Source organism: Salvia splendens, chromosome 7, assembly GCF_004379255.2.
Source record: "Salvia splendens isolate huo1 chromosome 7, SspV2, whole genome shotgun sequence".
Classification (NCBI taxonomy): Eukaryota; Viridiplantae; Streptophyta; class Magnoliopsida; order Lamiales; family Lamiaceae; genus Salvia; species Salvia splendens.
The window spans coordinates 22593698-22617993 of NC_056038.1; the positions used below are offsets into that span (position 1 = coordinate 22593698).

The 24296-nt window shown below is 32.7% G+C and overlaps 1 protein-coding gene across 4 annotated transcripts; it reads left to right on the top strand.

Moving 5' to 3' along the window:
- Positions 1 to 11: 11 nt before the first annotated feature.
- Positions 12 to 13925, top strand: LOC121811685. Of its 4 annotated transcripts, none has more exons than XR_006052749.1 (5): positions 75 to 89; positions 181 to 196; positions 476 to 596; positions 792 to 884; positions 2509 to 2801. XR_006052749.1 is itself a non-coding variant. In XM_042212584.1 (5 exons), the coding sequence occupies exons 2-5, from the start codon at positions 489 to 491 to the stop codon at positions 13830 to 13832; spliced, it is 339 nt and encodes a 112-aa protein (XP_042068518.1). In that variant the 5' UTR covers positions 80 to 196; positions 476 to 488; the 3' UTR covers positions 13833 to 13925. The 4 variants fall into 4 exon arrangements, 1 of the variants encoding a protein (XP_042068518.1); XM_042212584.1 differs by adding an exon at positions 13756 to 13925 and having other exon boundaries at positions 80 to 196; positions 2509 to 2569; XR_006052747.1 differs by lacking the exon at positions 181 to 196 and having other exon boundaries at positions 12 to 109.
- The last annotated feature ends 10371 nt before the right edge of the window (positions 13926 to 24296 follow it).

Genomic DNA, 24296 nt, shown 5'->3' on the forward strand with positions numbered 1-24296 from the left:
ACCCACAATGCAGTCACTCAGTGGTGCTTTGCTGTCATTAAAATCTGCCTCGTCGGGTTTACCACGTTCTTCTAGATAAACCTCAGCAAGTAAATTGTCACGTTTAACTGTACTACTCTCTCTCATTGTGCCCTTTATGGATTATATTAACATTGGGTCTGGTGTTACAACTGTGCGAAGAGAAACTCCCATAGAGGTGCTTGGATGTAGACGTCTTATAACTTTTTGGCCCCTGTTTACACATTATCTTGATCCTTTTGGTTTTCCCATGTTTTTACTCTTGAGGATTTTCTTCCTTGTTATGAGTTAGCATATTACAAGTTATATTAATAGCACATATAACTTGATCCCACTGGTTAACTAAAATCTCACACTTCTGAATTCTTTCTTCATTCCTGATTACTTTCTCGTTTTCCTTTCCCCTTTTGTTTCTTTATTGTTTGTTTTCTTCCCTGTGACCTGTTTATTAATTCAGGAGTAGTGGGGCAATGGGGGCGTTCTGTCAGGCCGTCATGAACTTAAAGTTATCTGGCTCAAACAATATTTCCTCATACATGGCTGCTCTCTCCCGCCTAAAACCTAAAGCTTTACCGATTGTGAGTGCACTTTCCAATTAAGATAAGTTGATATATGTCTTTAAATCTTACAACTGTTGGCAATGTTAGCACACCTTAAAATTTTTATGTGCTTGTACTTGCTTGGTGTGGTCGTGTGATCAGGCCCTTAATTCTTAAGTGTGATTTTTTCAATTAAGTGCACTTTCCAATTAAGTGTGATTTTTTCCGCTGCAGCTTTGCAACTTTGTGAAGCTGAAAGTATCATACCTGGATGAGGTGGCCAGCAACACAACAATTCAAGATATCGCAAAGTCTGTTGGACTCGAGGTATTGGTCTCTAAAATCAAAGCATTGTGCAGTTTCATCTTTTTGATTCTAGACTACAATTAACATTCCTCAAGTGTACTGTACTTTTTTTTATTCCGCCTTTGAGAGAGACGCATGACCCTCATGCGTCTCCTTTTAATGAAACACATGACGGAAATGCGTCTCTCATAGAGACGCATGAGGGACATGTGTCTCATTTTTTCAATTTTTTTTGAACGACGCATGACCGTCATGCGTCTTACGGAGAGACGCATGAGGCTCATGCGTCTCTAAATACATACACTACAACTATAAGCCATTGAGTAATGATTGCTATCTGGAGAGAGATTGTATGAATACTGTGACACTCAAGGTCTACAAGTCTAGTCACGTCGAAGGGGGGCAGGTTTTGCAGAAATTGGGAAAAAGTGGAAGAGAGAGAAAATTTTTAATGTGAGAGCAGTGAAATTTACTACTCCTATGATTTCTTAGGATATGTTACACAGGATATGTTTCTTTAAAATTACTTATCTTGTGTTTAAAATATCAAATAAAGATGTATTAGAATTTGAACTTATTAATCAATTAAATTTAAATAACTAATTAACGCAATAACTAAATTATCTAATTGACATAGTAATTGAAATAAAATGTTTTTAATTAAATAAAATATTAGTATGATGTCAATAATAATATAATTAATAAATTTAAAACTACAATAATCATTATTATGAATAAAATGCACATATCTTAATCATAACTTTATATAATTAATATTATGAACCCTAAAGATAATTTTACAATTGATAAGGCATGACATAAAATATTAGTACTACTGTGAGATTACAACTGGTCAAATAAATTTCTCAATAGAAAATGTAATTAATTGGTCATATTATATATAAGGTAATAGTAGGCTAGTAGCATTATTATTCATGCTTTATTCATGAATTTATGCTTATGGTTAGAATGGAGTAATGCATGCCTCCATCAGCACACTCCCGACCGCATCAGGGTCGCCATCAGTATTCATACAATTTCTCTCTCCAAATAGCAATCGTTACTAGCTTATAATTGTAGCGTCTCTCCCTAAGACGCATGGCGGTCATGCGTCGTCTAATAATTGTAGCTTATAATCGTTACTAGAGACGCTTGACCCTCATACGTCTCTCCCAGAGGCGGAATAAAAAAAAATCTAGTACACTTGAGGAATGTTAATTGTAGTCTAGAATCAAAAAAGAAAAAACCCTGCAGTTTCTGTGTCATAACTCTTAGAGAGATACATGTTCATTGCATTTATGCTAGAAAAATATTTCACATATCCTTTAGATCTGTTGTTACAATTAGAATGAAAAACTAGCAAGTTTTGTACTCTGAAAATAAACTGAAATATCTTAAATGTACTGCATAATTTAACACATCGAAAAAATCTAGATACGACACATTTCTAACTTTATCTTGTGATTTTTAACTGCTTATTACTAATGGCTAGTCACAATTGGGTCTATAACAAATGTTTATAGTATTAACGGTACAATAAGCATTGCAATATCTGCACTTTGAGAAGATTTTGCCTTCTATACACCGTTGTCAATATTTTCATTTTTCCTTACTTGGTGCTATCATGGGCATTTGCTTTGTATAGGTTCTTGCATTGCTGAAAAAAGCTTGGTATAGATTCAAGACAGCTAAATGCTCCCTCCGAGGCAAGTTACCCGAAGAGGAAACTTAATACAAAGCGCTTGGCCGATGTCGCCTCATATGCTTCAAAGTGTGTTTATAGTGCTTGTGTGTTTATAGCGCTTGGCCGCTGTCGTCTCAGATGCTTCAAAGTGTGTTTGTAGTGTTTGTGTGTTTATAATGTTTGTATTTTCTGCATGTATTTTGTGTAGCATGTAGTTTTTTTGATGCATGTGTAAAGTGTGTATTTGTGTAGTACCGGCAGTGTATGTATTTTGTGAATTTTGTGTATAGTGTGTGTAGTGAAGTGTGTTTATTGTCTGTGGATGTGTGGATGTGTGAATTTTACGTGTAGTGTATAGTATGTGTTGATATACTTTGTGTGCAGGGCATGTATTTTGTGTGTATAGTGTACTGTATGGATATTTTGTCTATACTATGTGCGTAAAGGGTGTTATTTTTTGTGTAATGTGTTTAGAATGTTTATTTTTTGTATCGTGTACGAGTGTGTATTTTTTGTATGGTGGGAGACAATATATGTAGTGTGCGTGTATGTTACTGTGTGCTATAATGTCTTGTGTGTGTATGGTGTTTATAGAATGTGTGTTGCATATTGTGTGTTTTTTGGTGTAGTGAGCAACATGTGCATTGTATGTATATCGTGCGTGGAGCATATACTTTGTGTGCAATATGCACCGTGTGGTATGATGTATAGTATGTATATAGTGTGCAATGTGTATGAAGTGTATTATTTTTTGTTTAGTGCATAGCATGTTGATTTTGTGTAGTGTGTATGTTTGTGTATGTTTTATTTATATTGTGTTTATTTTATTTATACCGTGTTTAATGTATGTAGTATGTGCCATGAATTTAAAATTTGTGTATACTTTGTGTGCAATATGCACCGTGAGGTATGATGTATAGTATGTATATAGTGCGCAATGTGTATGAAGTGTATTATTTTTTGTTTAGTGTGTAGCATGTTGATTTTGTGTAGTGTGTATATTCGTGTGTGTTTTATTTATATTGTGTTTGTTTATTTTATTTATACCGTGTTTAATGTATGTAGTATGTGCCATGAATTTAAAATTTGTGTATTTTATGTGTGCATTTGTTGTATAGTGTATAAATATTGTATTTTGTGTCATTATCAATTGTGTGTGGAATGTGTGTATGTATGTATGTAGTGCATGTGTATTTTTTATGTATTTTTATTCGTAGTATAGTGTTTAATGTTTATAGTGTAATGCCGCGTATGTATAATGTAGTGTGTTTATAATATTTGTATTTTATGTGTATATTTTGTGTTATGTAGTGCATGTGTATTTTTTATGTATTTTTATTCGTAGTATAGTGTTTAATGTTTATAGTGTAATGCCGCGTATGTATAATGTAGTGTGTTTATAATATTTGTATTTTATGTGTATATTTTGTGTATAGTGTTTGTTTAATATGTATGTGTGTAAAGTGTGTGTATTTGTGTGGTGTGTATAATTTGTGTTCAACGTGCAGTGTGTGTGTGTTTATTTATATAGTGTTTGTTTATTTTATTTATACCGTGTTTAATGTTTGTAGTAGATGCCACATATGTAAATATATTTTATATTTTATGTGTATATTTGTTGTATAGTATATAAATTGTGTATTTTGTGTTAAAATTTGTAGTCTGCAATGTATGTGTGTATGTATTTTTGTGTGTATGTATTTTTTGTGTGTATGTATACTGTGCGTATTTAGAGGGTAGTGTATGAATTTGTAGTATGCGTTGGTGTACTTTGTGTACGTTGTGTGTGCGGTGCATGTATTATGTGAAGTTTGTATGTATGTTTGCATTGCATGTATTTTGTTAATATGTGCGTGTGCGTGTGCAAGTTTATGAATTTTGTGTAAAAGTGTGTGTAGTATGTTTATAATGTCTTGTGTGTTTATGGTGGGTATAAAATGTGTGTTGCATAAATAATGTGTCTATATTTTTTGCGTAGTAACCAGTATGTGTTTTGTGGTTGTATTGTGTGTGCAGTGTGTGCTATAAATTGTGTATTTTGTGTTAGTATCTGTTGTGTGTGCAAATGTATATATGTATTTTTGCAGGACATGTGTTTTGTGGATTTTATTTAGTGTGTTTAATATGTATAGTGTTATGTATACTTAGTGTAGTGTGTATACCATGTGTAGTGTGCAGTGTGTGTATTGTGTATTTTGTATAGGCAGAATGTATATTTTGTCAAAACTTAGTGCATTGGGTGTGTTATTTTTTTGTTGCGTGGTTAGTATATTTATTTTGTCTATTGTGTATGAGAGTGTATTTTGTATATAATGTGTGTTGTATGTGCAGTTCATTTGGTGTGAAGTGTAATTTATTTATATTGTGTTTGTATATTTTATTTATACTATGTTTAATGTTTATAGCATGTGCCAAGTGTGTATAAATTGTGTATTTTATGTGTACATTTATTGTATAGTATATAAATAGTGTATTTTGTGTTAGTATGTGTAGTGTATATATGTATGTATGAATGTATTTTTCCAGTATATATGACTTGTGTATATTTGTGTATTTTATTTAGTGTGTTTAATATTTGTAGTATGTGTTGCGTATGTATAGTATGTATATAGTGCCCAATGTGTGTTGTTTTTTTATAGTGTGTAGTATGTTTATTTGTGTAGTGTGTGTGTGATTGTTTTATTTATATTGTGTTTGTGTGTTTTATTTATACTGTTCTTAATGTTTCTAGTATGTACCACTTATGTATAAATTATGTATTTTATTTGTGCATTTGTTGAATATTGTATAAATAGTGTAATTTGTGTTAGAATATGTAATGTGTGCAATGTATGTATGTTGTGTATGTGTTTTGTATATTTTATTTATAGCGTGGGTAATGTTTGTAGTATGTGCCCCTTATGAATAGTATGTTTATAATATTTGTATTTAGTATTTTAAGTACAATGTAGTGTTTGTTTTATCTGTATGTACTTAAAGTGTGTATTTGTGTAGTGTTGGTAGTGTATGTATGTTGTGTATAGTGTGTGTAGTGTACTGTGTGTATTGTGTATTTTGTTATTGTTTTATATGTATGTGCTTAAAGTGTGTAGTGTTAGTAGTGTTAGTAGTGTATGTGTGGTGTGTATAGTGTGTAGTGCAGGGTGTGTATTGTGTATTTTGTGTGGACAGCGTGTGTATTTTGCCTATATTGTTTGCGTAAAGTGTATTATTTTTTTGCATTGTGTTTGGTATGTTTATTTTTGGAATTGTGTACAAGTGTGTATTTTGTATATAATGTGTAGTATGCGCACTTTGTTTAATGTGTAGTGTATTTTATTTATGTTATGTTTATGTATTCTATTTATACAGTGTTTAATGTTTGTAGTTTGTGCCAAGTCTGTATAAATTGTGTACATTTATTGTGTAGTATATAAATAGTGTATTTTGTGATAGTATATGTAGTGTGTGTATATTTATGTATGTATTTTTTTAGTATCTGTGCAATGTATGTATGTATTTACTTATTTGTATTTAATATATGTATGTCAAGTGTGCATGTATTTTGTTTATACAATGTGTGTAAAGTGTGTTATTTTTTGTGTAGCGTGTTTAGTATGCATAGTGTGTGGGCAGTGTGTGGGCAGTGTTTATACAATGTGCGCAAAGTGTGTTATTTTTTGTGTACCGTATTTAGTATGTGTAATTTGTGTATAATTTGTGTAGCATGCATACATTTAGTGTATGTATCTTGTGTATAGTGTGTGTATGCGGTGTGTATTGTATATTATGTGTATAGTGTGTGTATTTAGCGTGTAGTGTATAGTATCTGTAGTTTGTGGACATCTTGAGTGGGACGAAGGGAGTATGTATTTATGTGAAATGTGTATTAGCGTATTGTGGGCAATGTGTATTTTGTGTATATGTACGTGTGTGGAATGCGTGTATTTTGTGTATAGTGCATGCATTTGTTTATAGTGTGCGTAATGTGTGTAGTGTATGTGTTTTCTATTGTGTGTGCAGTGTGTATTATATTTTTATTGGGTGTTTAGCACAATATCGCATTTTGAATATAGTGTGCATTGTGTCCAATGTATGTAGAGCCTGTATTTTCATGCCGTTTGAGTATTTTGTGTATGTGTTAATGTGTGTATTTATTATGTGGTGTGTAGTGTGTATAGTGTGTTATTGTGTTTCTGCACGCACTACACACACAAAATACACACTGCACACATGCAATGTGTTTGCAATGTTTGTGGTTACTGTAGTGTACGTAATATTTGTATTTTATAATATTTGTATTTTGTGCATAGTGTATGTAGTATGTGTAGTCTATGTATGTAGTGTGTATATTTTGTGTGTAGTATGAAGTGTATTTGTGCTGTGTGTGTATTTATTGTATAGATTATAAATTGTGTATTTTGTGTTTGTGTGTGAAGTGTGTGTATTTTGTGTTAGTATCGGTGGTATGTGCAATGTGTGTTTATAGTGTATGTATTTTGTGTATGTTTACCCAACACATAATCAATCAAGAACATAACAAATTAGGTTGAAAAACCATTCCCTATTCATATGTCTATCCCCATGCAAAGAGATGTATCAACAATAATCAACAAACACCAACAATCTCTAATAATCAATCAACAACACAATTCACGGAAGTAATAATAGCCTAGGAATGCTATCAACGTGATTGTGCAGATAAATAATGAAGAACAATAGGGGTATTCACCAAAATCCAAAATCCAACATTCAACACTATTCACCATCTTCAACAAAATTCAAAATTTATATCCTGGAAAACATGTGAGATCAATGTCAAACTCATCCCTAATCATAAATCATGTTTTCTAACTGAAAATCTCAACAATTAAGGCAATTCCTATCGAAGAAAATCTCAACATGTGAGGCCATGCTGGGACGCCATGGAATGCGACGTAAATTTCACCGATATTATTCTCTCTTATTTTACTTTCACTTAATTTTAACTATTTATTATCATTTTCGCAAAACAACGGCCGAAAAGAGACTGCTCACTTATAAAATGGGATGGAGGGGGTATTATTCATTACCAATACTATTGGAGATGGATAAGGTAAGCATAATCTATTGTCTATATGTACGTATGTTTAGATCGAGTAATTTGTGAAACAATCTAGCATTATTTTATTTGTCCAAATAAAATCATTGATTGAATAAGTATATATTGTTTTAAATAATCAGCGAGTGTGTAAAGGGAGACTTAGGATCCTTACTTTGCTCTATTTAGGTAATGCAGTATATATAATAAGATTAGAAGATTATTACTCCCTCCGTCCCACTCTAAGTGAAACATTTTCTTTTTTGTGACGTCCTACTTTAAATGACATATTTCTAAATATGAAAACATCACTCTCTACTTTTTTCCATCTCTCTTACTTTACTCTCTCTACTTACTCACAAAACAACACTACATAAAATCTCGTGCTGAATTAGAAATGTTCCACTTAAAGTGGGACGGAGAGAGTTATATAAATCTCCTCACTAATAGTATGCTCTACAATATTATTTCATGAGTCAACTTTGTTGATTCAAATTTAAAATATGAATCTTAAACTAAGTTGAGTAGTCCTTTTTTTTAAAGAACTAAAAACAAAATATCCAATCATTTCTTTTTTAACTAAAAACAAAATATTCAATCACACTTATTTTATTTTAGAATAAAGCTTAATTTTGGTCCTAAACATATGATCAAAATACGAATTTGTTCCAAAACATTCATTTTTTGAAAAACATGTTCATAACAAATGAAATTCTTGCCGGATTGGTACTTTTTTTACGGTTCCATAAAAAAACTAACGATCATGGCACTGTGCAATTAACATTGACCATTAGTTTTTTTGACGGAACCATACAATAAGGACTTCTTAGGTGATATTTTCATTTGTTACGGACCCATTGATAAGACTCATTTCATGCATTGGTTTTGAGTGATATTACGTGCTTTTGGGGGGAGATAATGCACAAACCATGAGTTTAAGTGTGCAGGTTGCTGTTGGATCAAGTAGATCGTGCAAATTGACCGAGCAGACACAGATTGAGCAGAAATGGAGTGAAAATGCCAAAAAGCCATCTAATTGATCAAGGAGAATTATCAGAAGGAGCAGTGAGCAGGACAGTGGAGAGAGAATTCGAAGACACTCTTATTTTAAGGGTACAAATGTCAAATCATGGAAGACATATCCTAGGAATTTGAGCTTGAAGCCACCCTATATAAAGGGACCAACATTGAAGGAAGAGAGCAACCCCCTTTAGAGCTCTTCTAGCTCACAGCTTCACATAGCTCACCATTCTACACAGTAGTTTTTAGAGAGTTCTTAGCTGCAAATTCACTCCAACTCCAGTTTCAAGCTCTCTACCTCCCAGCTCGGAGGGGGAAATCCTCAGTTCCGGCTGTTTCAATCATTTCATCATAGTTCCACCGCTCCGAGTAGCGAAGAAACAATCTTTATTTTCTTCCGATTAACTTTCGTGCTTTGAGAAGTTTTAGTACTTTAACATCCTAGCTTAAGAATTTCATAGTTATTTCGCTGCTTGTTTTCAAAATTGACGTGGGAAGCTTGGATTTGGTTTTATTTCTGAAGTTGTGAAAGGTTTCGTTGAAGTTCTTGTTGGATATGGTGAAGTTGAGCTTATTTGTGTTTGTTGGATGCTTTTCGCTAACAATAGTTGTTAGGATGTCCTAGTTCTAGCTTATTAACTGATTTCGTAGATCCATGCTAGTTAGAATTTGATTCCGTAGATCTGATCTGTTCTGTTTTGGAAATTGCATGATTATGGCTTATTCTGGTTGATCACTTAGCATAGATCCAGTAGTTCTTCGCTTAAATTTGTCGTTCGCGTCTTGTTTTGAAGCATGCTTTGTTTTCTTAAGATTCGATTTATGCAATGCTCTGTTCTTGCTTAGTTTTTTTGAAGGAGACGAAGTAGGAGGTAGTTACAGATCAGATCTTAAACTTGCTCTATGCTTTTTACTTTTCCAGCTTTTCCTGTCAACCCAGCCAGTTTAGGAAATATGGTCCCCACGTACTTTTCCACCTTGTCTGCCTATTTTAGGAAAGTTTTCAGCATGATCTTTTGGATGAAGGTCTTCCTAGTAGCCTTAGCTTAGATTTAAATGTTTGCTTCGTGTTTAGTCGTGCATGTATGTTGTCGTACGTAGCCTGTCTAGTTGATAAGTTAGGTAGAGTCCCCGGTTCATTCTTCCAAGTCAAGTAGGTAAAACTTAACCCACTTAGTTGCGTAGCAACTGCCAAAAACCTCCCAAAATGTCCCGAACACATGCTTGATACCTCCATCCTTGTGGGATTCGATCCTTACTTCCCTATACTAATTAATACTCCCTCCGTCCTCAAAGAATATGCACTTTGGGTTCGGCACAGGTTTTAATACTCCACCCGTTCCATAATAGAGGTCACACTTTCCTTTTTAGTTTGTTCCACAAAAGATGTCACATTTCTTTTTTTTGAAAAAAGTCTCTCACATTAATATACATATATATTATTTTCTCTTTGCACTTAACACACAAAACAACACCACCTAAAATCTCGTGTCAATCCCTAAGTGTGACATCTAATCTGGGACGGAGGGAGTACAAAATTGGGAAAACAAGAGAGAGATAGAAAGAAAAAGTAATTAAAGTATTGTTAGTGGAGAATGAGTCTCACCTCATTAGAATGAAAAGAGTTTCTAAAATTGGAAAGTGCATATTCTTGTGGGACGGACTAACTAGGAAAGAGTGCATATTCTTGTAGGACGGAGGGAGTAGTATTTTTTTCTTAAAAAAAAATTAACTCCTATTGTAGGACGGAGGGAGTGCATATTCTTGTAGGACGGAGGGAGTAGTATTTGTGGTTTATGGGTTTAAAAGTAGCTTCGTATTGCGCGTCCGACAACACGTATTGGTCCAGTCAGTCTTCTTGATCTGTCTGCGATTTTCCTTTATATATTTTGTTTACATCGCGCGTTCTCGAGCCATGTCTTTCACCCATTTTTTCAACAAATTTCCAATATCCGTCGGTAGAAATAGGATGTCAAATTGACGAAGCAGAAGAAGAATAGAGATTTAATTCTATTGTTGATTTGCCAATTGGGCACGCAATTCGTTTGGAAAATTTTCACAATTACCGATTCTCTTCTTTCTTGCCCATTTCTAATTCTTGAAAATTTATCAAAATCCGTCTGCGCAAATTTGAGATTCTTGAAAATTTTGGAGAAGCAAGAAATAACAATATGAGATGTTATGTTGAATTTAAGCTTGGAAAAAAATATTGTGGAATCTCAATTTGAAGAAGAAAATAATAAAGAGATAGCAGATTGTATTGTTTGTGATAAAGATTGTGTAGATAAATTTTTGTACCAACTTAATTGGGACAGATGGAGTAATATAATATCCTTTCAAACACACAAAATAGTGCAACCTTATAATGCGAGTGACTGTCTAGGATTGATACCAGTTGCGGATCCAGAATTTTCATATTGGGGGTGCGATAAATAATTATATTCACTTGAAAATATAAAATTGAAGCGATATTTTTTCGGCTATGTCAATTTTTCTATCAAGTCATTCCATTAAATAAAAATAATTAATTTTAGGGCTATTACTTGAAAAATTTATCCCTTTGAAATTTAAAATTTATCCCTTTTAAATTTTATTTTAAATTTATCCCTTTGAAATATGAACTTTCTAATTTAGGATAAAACTTTCTTTCTAATAAAGCGAGAATTCATTCTCTACTAACAATACTTAGCATATATATATATAGGGGAGCCTTATTCTCCTTTTCCTCTCTTACATCCTTTTTCCTTCTTAATATTAACCCTTAGATCTAGGGAATCGACGGATCATATTATTTCTAGGAATCTAATTCCGTGTTGCATTATAGTAGGTCGCAGTATGCATTACAGGGGTAATATAGACATTTTCAGGTGTAATATGAACCGCCATATTTTGGAAGGAGAGACTTTTACGGGATTTGAAACAATCTACTCTGCTTATTTCATCATTCTATACGCACACCACCCAAACAATTCACCCCACTCTCTCCACCACTTAAAACCCTAGCTCTCCCCCTCCCCATCGCTGATTCAGACGATTGAGCAGCAGGGGACCAAAATTCCGGCGAAAATCAGCAACTGGCGACAACATCTACGCATAAACACCGACTCATTTCTCATAGGTATGTTTAAACAGCGATGGAGGCATCTTTTTTCGTGCTTTTGCAGACGCATAGTGTTAAAATCGCGTCTTTATAGTTTGCCTGGGCGCAGACAGGCGTGAAATAAGTTGGTTTTTGTTTTTGGATTTCTCTGAATTTTAAGTGATTTTGGGTTCAGATAAATAGGTGTCGATTGCGGCTTCATGATACGTTTTTTTGGTTGCAGGCAGATCGATAATGACTAAGAGGGGACGACCGTTTTCTCAAGTATCAGAGGCTGCAGGTAAATTTTCCGTCGGATTGATTCAAGTCAGTATCTTTTTTGTAGATTGTGTGAAAGGGTATTAGCAACCTTCTAGAATCCGAATTATCCATGTTTTGTGGTCAATTGGTTCGTAATAATCTTGTCTGTGTTTTCACCTTTTATGAATATGAATAGCATTATTTAGATGTCTAGTTTCATTACTTGCAGTAAAGCTAGCATTTTAGGGGTATTTAGATGTGCAGTGCTCAAGAGTATATACATTTATTGTTTGTTCGGATTACTGTATTATGTATATGTTTGGAGATTCATTGAGGGTTTTAAATTGTGCGTGTGCTGCATAATACAATATGTAAGAATTCCGTGTGCATTTTTAGGCCAGACAGTGCATTATGGGTAGGTTTGTATACATTATTTGTTCATTATGGGTAGGCCAGACAGTACCTCCACAATGTTCATTATTTCTTTATTTTCTGCATTATGGGTAGGTTTGTATTCATTATTTGTTCCTACTGCATCATGTTTGTCTTGCTGTAAGTAATTATCCCGACTTATTACTTTTGATGTTGTCTTGTTTAATATGTAGTGCATTATCTAAAAGAATAATAGCATACCTTTCAGTATATGGTGCATTTTAGAGGTGTGTGCAGTGTATTGTGTGTTATGCAATTTATTTGAAGACATATAGTTATATGCATTATTGAACGTAGCCTGTGCATTACGTACCAAGATGTATGCATTATAGTATTAATATTAAGCATTATAGTATTAATATTAAGCATTATGTATGTGTTTGGAGATTAGTGCATTATTTATGTGCTTGGAGATTCATTGTGTGTTTTACATTGTGCATAATGTAGAGTAGATAGTGTGCTCCAGAATACAGTATGTAAGAATTCTGTGTGCATTTTTTATGCCAGACAGTGCATTATGTATCATTATGCATGCATTATGTTGCTTTTAACATTGGTTATTGGTTGTATTGGTTTGTTGCCTCAGATTTTTACAGAGGAATCTGATTGATGATTTGTTACTTTTATATATTATATGGTTTGATTAGTGCATTATGTCTATACTGAAACCGTCATTATGTGCAGAAAAGTATGCAATATATATGGTGTTGTGTGTTTTAGTGACTACAATAAGTAAATAGTACATATGTGCATTTTTTAGTTTGTACTGTGCATTATTGAACATGATTTATGCATTATGTTTATTAAATTATGCATTACTAAGCGTATTGGGTGTGTACTAGTATTTACTCAGTCAGGATGAGTGGTATTCATTATGTGCAGTAAATTATGCAATATGTAGGGTGTTGTGTGTTTTAGTGACTAAACTCAGGAAAGAGTACATATGTGCATTTTTTAGTATAGACTGTGCATTATGGAACATAATTTATGCATTATGTTTACTAAATTATGCATTACTAAGGGTATTGGGTTTGTTGTAATAGCTGCCCAGTTAGTATGAAAGTTTTTTTATTGTGTTGTGTTGGTACTGCATTGTGAATCTGTAATAGTGCATTTTTTGTAGTATTGTGTGCATTATATGAGTGGTATTATTTATATTGTTTAATACATTTTCTGTGTAACACATGTGCATTTTTGTGTTTAGACAATGCATTATGAGTAATTTTTAATGCATTATGAGGTTGTGTTATGCATTATTTCATATGATATATGCATAAATCTGTAAAAAGCTAGCAGCATTATTTATTCTGATTTATTGATAATGTTTTGATGTTTTACTTTGTTTGATCCATATCAGAGAAGCGGCTAAGATCAGACATTGACGATGCAGTTGACGATGTTATTCCAGTTGACGAGAATTATGGTTTGGAGTGAGTTTTGGTTCGGCTATAGGGAGATCTTGGTTAATGGGTAAACTGATATTCGGATAGATGTTTCAATTTAAAACTATACTTTTTCGCAACTTAATAAGTGCGTTTGGATATTAGCTAATTATTTAGATTTGGGTAAATTATCCGTATTTAGCATTATAGATTGTGCATTGTGTTTTACAATCTGTGCATTACTCCTTTATCGACTGTCATTATTTGCAATGTAGTGTTCGTTACGATAATAATTGTGTATATGCAAAGTCTGAGCTGTTATTCCAGTTGACGAGAATTATGGTTTGGAGTGAGTTTTGGTTCGGCTATAGGGAGATTTTGGTTAATGGATAAACTGATATTCGGATAGATGTTTCAATTTAAAACTATACTTTTTCGCAACTTAATAAGTGTGTTTGGATATTAGCTAATTATTTAGATTTGGGTAAATTATCCGTATTTAGCATTATAGATTGTGCATTGTGTTTTACAATCTGTGCATTACTCCTTTATCGACTGTCATTATTTGCAATGTAGTGTTCGTTACGATAATAATTGTGTATATGCAAAGTCTGAGCATTATGTGTAATTATATCGTCATTATTTACAGTCAATTATGCATTATAAGAAGTATGCATGATAAATTTAAAGTTGATATAAACGTTGCGACATAATTCAGGGGTGCATGGTTTATTTCAACTGGATATAAATTCAACATTAGATAAATTAGTGCATTATTTGATTAAAACGTTGCATTATTTACCAAGAAATTATCATTATTTAAAATTTTGTATTGAATAAGGCGTATCAACGGGCTGCATTATTTATTCCAATAAGTGAATTTTTTAATTTAATCGTTTTGCCAGAATTCAGGGGTTCATGGAATATTAAAATCAGATATCAATTCTGCAATCTACATTTTAGTGCATTATTTTACTAAAACGTTGCATTATGACCTAGGAAAAAAAATTGGGAACAAACAAAATAATTCATCAGAACACAACTGATACAAAGTTGACTTGTTTAAATAAAAACCAAACGTTGCATTATGACAGAAATAAAGTTCCAATAACAAAAACAAAAACATGACCTAGTGCAAGACACAAGATGTTGCTATATGTACGTACTATACCCTAGCCCCTAGTCTAATTAAACCCTGGGGGGAAACAAGAAACGTGTGCCAAACATCGTATCACGGTAAATCTTATTCGTATGCATTGCAGTTCACATAATTTGCATTATACAGTCAATAATATTCATTACTCGCTACAATTTGGTGCATTTTTCGAATTGTTTTACAATTTGTAATTAATGTGTACGTACTATACCCTAGCCCCTAATCTTATTAAACCCTTGGGGGAAACAAGAACCGTGTGCCAAACAACGAAACACGGTAAATCTTATTCGTATGCATTGCAGTTCAGATTTTGATCATTATATAGTCAAATATATCCATTACTCAATACCATAAGTTGTCATACATAAACTGTTATTAAACCCTGGGGGAAACAAGAAACGTGTGCCAAACATCGTATCACGGTACATCTTATTCGTATGCATTGCAGTTCACATAATTTGCATTATACAGTCAATAATATGCATTATTCGCTACAATTTGGTGCATTATTCGAATTGTTTTACAATTTGTAATTAATGTGTACGTACTATAACCCTAGCCCCTAATCTTATTAAACCCTTGGGGGAAACAAGAACCGTGTGCCAAACAATGAAACACGGTAAATCTTATTTGTATGCATTGCAGTTCACATAATTTGCATTATACAGTTAATAATATGCATTACTCGCTACAATTTGGTGCATTATTCGAATTGTTTTACAATTTGTAATTAATGTGTACGTACTATACCCTAGCCCCTAATCTTATTAAACCCTTGGGGAAACAAGAAGCGTGTGCCAAACAACGAAACACGGTAAATCTTATTCGTATGCATTGCAGTTCAGATTTTGATCATTATATAGTCAAATATATCCATTACTCAATAACAGATGTTGTCATACATAAACTGTTATTAAACCATGGGGGGAAACAAGAAACGTGTGCCAAACATCGTATCACGGTACATCTTATTCGTATGCATTGCAGTTCACATAATTTGCATTATACGGTCAATAATATGCATTACTCGCTACAATTTGGTGCATTATATGGATACAATCGATTCATCCCCAATTCGAAAAAAACCTAACAACAATGAACAATAAAGCAATTCAAAATTCTCGAGATCAATTATACAATTATTCGATTCGCAAAGCAGCACTCGAATGAATGAATGAAAAATCACGGCTATTATAAATCATCAAATCACATCGATCGATCAGCGCCGCACCTTCTGATGAAAATTCCGATGATAGTTGCAGGCGACGCACCTCAAGGCGGCGGCGGTGCCGTCCTCACCGGTAGGCATGAACTCGCAGCAGCCGTCGACGGTGTACTTGCCGAGGAGCGGAATCGTCAATCTCCACACCAATTGAAGTTTGATCATGTCGTTGCAGCGATTGAAGGATCCTTCTAGATTTTATTCGAATTGTGGTTTGGATTCGATTTGATCATCGGACTTGAGAGAACGAATCATTCTCTGGATTTCGAGAACAAATCACAGTAATTGAAGGATAGAATTCACTGGTGTTGACAACGATTTTGATGAATTAATTGATTGGCACAACGATTGCGTGAATATCTTCCTTCCAGATTGAAGACGATTTTGAGATATTGAAAATAAGGAAACACGTGAATTAAGGGGGGGAGAAACTGATCCAAATTTGATTTCCATTTTAGCCCTTTTTGGGTTTTTTAATCATTAAATTTAATATTTTATAAACAAATTTAGGCCATAGGATTTGGAAAATCAAGGTCTAAGATCAAGAAGGAAATAGGAGGAAATATAGGAAAAGGAAATGAATACATCCCTATATATATATATATATATATATGGGGTGTGTTATAATGATAACCCCAATTTCCGTAATAACCCTATAACCAAATCTAGACCACACATTTTTAAAATCACGCGGTCCTAGATTCAAACTTAGATTTACTTCATAAAAAAGCGCGAGGGTAAATATGTCATTTCGCTCATGATAAAATTTACGTATCCAAATTTTGCTCATTTAATTTCTGAATTTCGCTCATTTTTTCATTTATCAGTCAGTCAAAAGTATCATTTTATCAACTCAGAGTATCATTCTATCCGGGAAAACTATCATCTATGCAATAAACCTAACATATATCATTTATCATTTATCAGTCAGTCAAAAGTATCATTTATCAACTCAGAGTATCATTCTATCCGGCACAAACTATCATTTTATCAGTTTATGTCATTTTGTCACGTTAAAGTATCATTTATCAGCTTATATGCAATTCTTCAGCTAAACTATCATTTTTATAAGGTTACTGTTATTTTATATCCGCTTAGATTATCATTTTATCAGGTAAAAGTATCATTTTATTAAACAAAAATGTCATTTTATACACCAAAAATACCTATCATTCTATCGGCTGAAAGTATCATTCTACCCGACAAAACTATCATTCTATCGGCTGAAAGTATCATTCTATCCAGAGAAAAAACTATCATTTATCAGTTTTATGTCATTTTGTCACGTTAAAGTATCATTTTAGCAGCTATATGCAATTTATTCAGCTAAACTATCATTTTTATAGGTTACTGTCTTGTATCCGCTTAGATTATCATTGTATCAGTAAAAGTATCATTTTATTAAACAAAATGTCATTTTATACACCAAAAATACCTATCATTCTATCGGCTGAAAGTATCATTCTACCGGCAAAACCTATCATTCTATCGGCTAAAGTATCATTCTATCCGGCAAAAACTATCATTTTATGCAGTAAACCTAACATTTATAAGCTAAAAGTATCATTTTATCAACTCAGAGTATCTAATTTCTATCCGGAACAAACTATCATTTGGCGAAATTCAGAAATTAAATGAGGGAAATGACAGTTTTACCCCCGCAACTTTTATCATTTTATCATTTATCAGTCAGTCAAAAGATCATTTTATCAACTCAGAGTGTCATTCTATCCGGCAAAACTATCATTTTATCAGTTTATGTCATTTTGTCACGTTAAAGTATCATTTTTTATCAGCTTATATGCAATTTCTTCAGCTAAACTATCATTTTTTATAAGGTAACTGTTATTTATCCGCTTAGATTATCATTTTATCAGGTAAAAGTATCATTTTATTAAACAAAAAATGTCATTTTATACACCAAAATTACCTATCATTCTATCGGCTGAAAGTATCATTCTACCCGACAAAACTATCATTCTATCGGCTGAAAGTATCATTCTATCCGGAAAAAAAACTATCATTTTATCAGTTTTATGTCATTTTGTCACGTTAAAGTATCATTTTATCAGCTTATATGCAATTTCTTTCAGCTAAACTATCATTTTATAAGGTTACTGTCATTTTATCCCGCTTAGATTATCATTTATCAGGTAAAAGTATCATTTTATTAAACAAAAATGTCATTTTTATACACCAAAAATACCTATCATTCTATCGGCTGAAAGTATCATTCTACCCGGCAAAACTATCATTCTATCGGCTGAAAGTATCATTCTATCCGGCAAAACTATCATTTTATGCAGTAAACCTAACATTTATAAGCTAAAAGTATCATTTTATCAACTCAGAGTATCATTCTATCCGGAAAAACTATCATTTGGCGAAATTCAGAAATTAATGAGGGAAATGACAGTTTTACCCCCGCACTTTTTTTTATGAAGTAAATCTAAGTTTGAATCTCAAAACTATCATTCTATGCAATAAAACCTATAATTTTACGTGATATTTGGCAAAATTCAGAAATTAAATGAGAGAAATGACAGTTTTACCCCCGCGTTTTTTTATGAAGTAAATCTAAGTTTGAATCTCAACAGGCATGATTTAGAAATATGTGTGGTCCAGATTTGGTTATAGGGTTATTACGATATTTAGGGGTTATCATATATGATCACAACTCTATATATATATATTCTATCTCTTTCTTTACTTTACAATTGTGCATAAATTCGTATCCCTTCAAAAGTTAATATTATTAGGGAACAGAGTGAGTATTAAACCTAAGTTAATACAATTTATTAGAATTGTTCCATGACAATTGTACTGTATATACATATTATATACAATTCGAAAGTGCATATACATGCAAATTGGTCGACTTCTGCCCACTAGCATGGAAATATAAGAGTTTAAAACAGATTGAATCTGAATTCGATGTTCTTTCACACACATAATAGATCATCCTATCTCCTTTTCCCCTTAATTAAAACATCTTCAAATTTATTTAATAAACAATTATATGTACACCTAGACGTTGCATATACTTTAAATTACTTCTTATTCTTATACTCAATTTTGTGTGAATTACTTGAACTGCGACAATTTCATTGTTATGCATCAAAATAACTTCGATGCATATATCTATGTTCTAATAATATATTCAAATAAAATTATTTAAAATATAGAATTAATGTGTATAACAACAATTTTCGTATATATTATTATAATTATGTACTTGTGTTAACACTATTTAATAAATTTCGAAATAAATCCAATGCATATATGCATGTTTCTAATAATACAGTTGTGATCAAATAATAATTAATTTTCAGTATAGAACGCATAATTTTTAATTATGTATTTTAAAATTATCAACACAAAGATATAACTTTATCAACATAATATGTAAATTTAAATATCAACACAAAGACATAATTATATTAAAACAAGACAATTGCTCAAGTTATGTCTTAGTGTTGTCTTAGTGTTGATAATAATACAAAATTGAAAAGTTATGCGTTCTAAAGTAGAAATTAGTTTATTATTATAATGGAAACCTCTAATAATACAGTATCTAATATTCATATAAAATTATGTTTAATATTAATGCATGTGAATTATAATAATTCAACTATAGTATTTAATAATTTTGCTAATATATATTAACTACAGAAATAACATATTTCTGATCATTATATCTGAAATCTGAATTAAAATATTATACCTATCAGATGTGATGCATAAGATTTTAAATTGGTTTTAATTTTGCATTATTTATTTTTGATTGGGAATATTTTTATATAATATTTCATACTACTATTGATAAATATGTATAACAATAATTGAAGTATACGACAAAAAACTTTAAACTGTATATAAATACAATGCAGCATGTTTTTGATCATATTACTTCCCTTCATATCATATTTTATATTTTCAAAATATATTACTTTTAATAAGAACAAATTAGTAGGATTCATGTAAGGATGACGAAGGAGAAAAAGTTTACTGAGATATAAATATAGAAGGAGAAAGACTAAGGGTATGCAAATTGCAATTCAGAGTTCAATTTATTTGTTTAAGTAAATGCTCTCACACTCCACATAATTAATATTTTCTCACTTCGTCCATACGTAATTGTCTCGTATTTTTTCTTTAGTAATATGTGTACTGTAAAATAAGAATAACATGCTGACTAGACTCAATAAAATATTCAACTTAATTAGAATGCATGCATGTTCATTTTATTTCTCTATCTTTTCTTAGGCAGTTTTATGACATTCTTTCGCATTAATTAAATCAAACTTTAATTATTTGCATGAACTTAATCTGGCAATTGACTTTAATATCTTGAAGATTAAATAAATTCGGATATTATCGTAATGGAGTTATTAAATAAGCCAAACATATTTGACTAATGGGGTGTGATCTGTTGCTAATTCTCTTAACTTGCTAACGTTGCTAGCTCATCCATCCAGTGTATTAAAAATTCAATACAATGACATTGAAATGCCAATAAACTTAGTTGATATTTTTAATACAAGTTAGCATTAAATAAAAGTTAGCATTTCATTTTTTGGTAAATGGACCTCACATTCCGCTAACTCATTACCTTCACATTCTATTATAAAACTATATATATAAAATGTGAGGCCTACTTTCCACTAACTTTTTCCACTCACTTTTCTTCAATATTTCTTAAAACTCATGGCGAATCAAACATGGACAACATTTTGCGGACGGAGGGAGTACAATTACTACTATTTCGTCCACAAAAATAATTATGGTAATAAATGACACGGGTTTTCATGCAAAATTAATAAACATGAGAAAAAATGAAGATAAAAATAGTTAAAAATGAAAAATAAGGTCCATCTCATTTTGAAATTCTTTTTATATTAAGAATACTTCAACATATTCTTGATATCAAGAGAAAAAAAAACATTACAAGAAATACCCATATGGTTTCAATCGTAATTGTGAGGATATTGTCGGAAGGAAGTCGAGTCATGCTACAGAGTCAGAGAGTCATATACTTTACACATCAAAAATCCCAACTAGGTCATTCTACCTCGCAAAGTTTTCTGAGTTACACAACTTAGCTTGCTCCTGCAAAGGTATTAGGATTTGCATCGGAAGACTTGCAAAATAAATAAATTTAGATAACATAATCGATTTAAGTAACCATTGTATTAATCCAATTCGTGCATAAATTACAGATTGCATGCTAGGTCCGTAATTAATTCACAAATAGGAAGTAAAAATCCTACTAAATCATGAACTTAATGGTTTTAAATTATTTATTCTCCAAAGAATCGAACTGACTTACTACTCCTCTACGTGAAGATTCTGCAATACTCAACCAATGATCCTTTTGCTTTGTTTCTCGAAACTCTAAATTTGATCATTGGGAGGGCATAGTTTATAAAGGGCTCTCTTTCAGTTTGCCATGATATGTAACTTGATGCAGATTTAGAGTGATTATGGCCCACAACAAAGCTGAAATAATAAAAAATGGCGTTCAGTTAGCCCATTTTGGAATCGATTGGGGCTCCAACCAATATGACGGGACTGACGAAACACCCCTCATATATTTATTAACAATTTGAACTTCCCTGAGCTCCACCCTCGATTTTTGTAGCTCAAGATCATTGTTTACAATGTCGTGTAATGAAGAAGCCACACAACAAAAAATCGCCATCTTCTGGTTGAGCCTGAATCTACTCTTTCACTCCTCTTCTTCTCATTCCTCTTCCTCTCCTCTGCAAATCACAATAGTAACTCCCTTCGCCTCCCTTTCCTGCCATGTATCCTCCTTCACAACCTCAGCTTCTAAATTCGACCTCCTCTCGAAAATCTAGTGAAATCTATCACCCGAGGCCGATGGCGTCTCCGAACCATCCTCCTCAGACCCCCTTGTATGGAACTTCAAGTTCAACAAGCTCCCAATGATTGCAAAAAACCCTATGATCCCTCAAACTACAAGTTCAAATTGTTTGCATCATCTTCACAAAATTGGGCTGCTGAAGAAATCCCTGGTGGTATGATCTCCATTTCACCCGCAGCAATTGAAGAGAAAATGAGAAAGACAAAAAAAAATTCAGCTATGTGCGAGGGCATATTTGGGGTTGCATGCGTCATTTCCTCTCCAAATACGAAGTTGCTGTTCCACCAATAATTCATATACTACGATTTTTCTAGATACAAAACTCGACTAAACGATGAACAATGCAGGGCCGCCGTCATTTAACTTGGGCTTGCAAGATTAAAACATTCACGACCGCCCTTTTAGGGTTAATATACACGAGCGATCGTGATTGAAAGAACTTAATAACAGACGTAGAAAACTAGCGTTTCAATAAAGAGTTTGACCAATAACTAATATTTTAAAAAAAAGACAAGAGTTTGACATTATCCAAAATATAATCAAGTTTTCAAATATCCAAATATTAGTTTCAAAGCTAAATAAATGATGAGTAAAAATAATGTCTCAGCGGAAGCGTTCAAGAGAAAGAGTGGCGTCATGTGTGGAGACACAACGACACTCGTAGTTTCAAAGAAAGCCAAATAATACTTCAATTTTAAAAGCTCAACACCACAACTTGCTCGTCGCCGCTTAACCTGCACATAAGGAAAAAACATGCAGGGCTGAGTACTATAAAAATACTCAGTGGACTTATGCTGAAAACAAGTTATCAAAATAATATTTATCATGCCATCCAAAAGTACCACCATCGGGGTATAGCTTAAGAAAGGTCCGAGGCACTCAAATCATTTCCATTTTAAAAAAGTCGACTAATCAGTCATTTTCCCATAGACGTTAACCATATCTGCACATACATGACATGGAATGTGGCCACAAACCAAGTCACTAGACCGGCCAACCCATACGCTAGCACACGATCTACCCTAGGTGTACACTAATCCAAGTAGGGTTTTCCGCCCCTACCGAGGACCCGAATTCGATTTAAATAATAATGGCAAAAGCCACATCAGATAGGCACGTTAAAATCAAAGCACGGCATGATAAACATAGTTTCATTCCCATCGATAAAATATTTAGGACATCGTCCTTATTTAAAAGAAAAGCCCACCTCAAAAGCTTGTAGGGTTTGTATACTAGAAATCACTTTCGAGTGATTTGAATACTGTAAAACTCTAATAATTATATTCCAATGAATGCAACAATTATTTTGTCATAATGTTGTTATGTTTTACATTTAATGGATGTTATTGCATATTTAAATGTTAAGCGAACATAACATAAGTCTAAGTCTTTGTTCTAGTAGACCGGTTTTGGGCTGCGCTCAATTTAGGTACGCGGTCAGTTCTGAACAAAGAAAAATAAGAATTTCAGACCTAGACTACCTATCGTGAAAGGTTGCAATGTCAGTCCGATTATTTCTAAGCCTCATTGAAATATGATTGACGTTGGTGTGGTATAGCACTGAATGGATCTAACAACAGCAAGACGAGTCTTTATGCTATCTACTGAAAGACGAGGTCCTTGGATAATTAATTTCTTAATCAATGTACGTTAGCATTGAGCATACGATATTGAGTATCTCTACTTTGACTTACCAAAGGTGCGGGTTTTCATCACCCAACGATCCAGGTATATTGGCTAGTGGTGATCATTATCTAGCGGTGCTAGGATTGCTATTATGTTGAATTCGTGCGCGAGGAGAGTCTGGTTTGATAACATCCACAAGAGGAGCTCGAAACAAGGTTTTTATTATTCAGAACCTAGCTAGTGGGAGTTTAATTACTCTATGAATATAAATAAGAGTTTCTTGTTAAGTCCACCCTAGGAGAATAAAATATGTAATTAATTAAGTCTCACATAGCAAACATTAATTAATTAATGGATGTTTTCTATCTTAAGCGCGGGAAATGAATTAACAAATAAAAGGAAACCCGGAATACTTGTAATTTCAGATTTGGAAAGGCCAGTGCAATATTACTTCTGTAGTGGTGTTTGTAATATTCTAATATAAGCTTATATTAAATTGTGAGTTCAATTTAATTAGTAAAAAGCTAATTGGGTGAGGCCATTGTCTATATTCTCTCCTTAGATCTCTGACTGGGCCAATATGTGACTTAATATAAATAGAAGAATAAAGGAGACATAAATAACA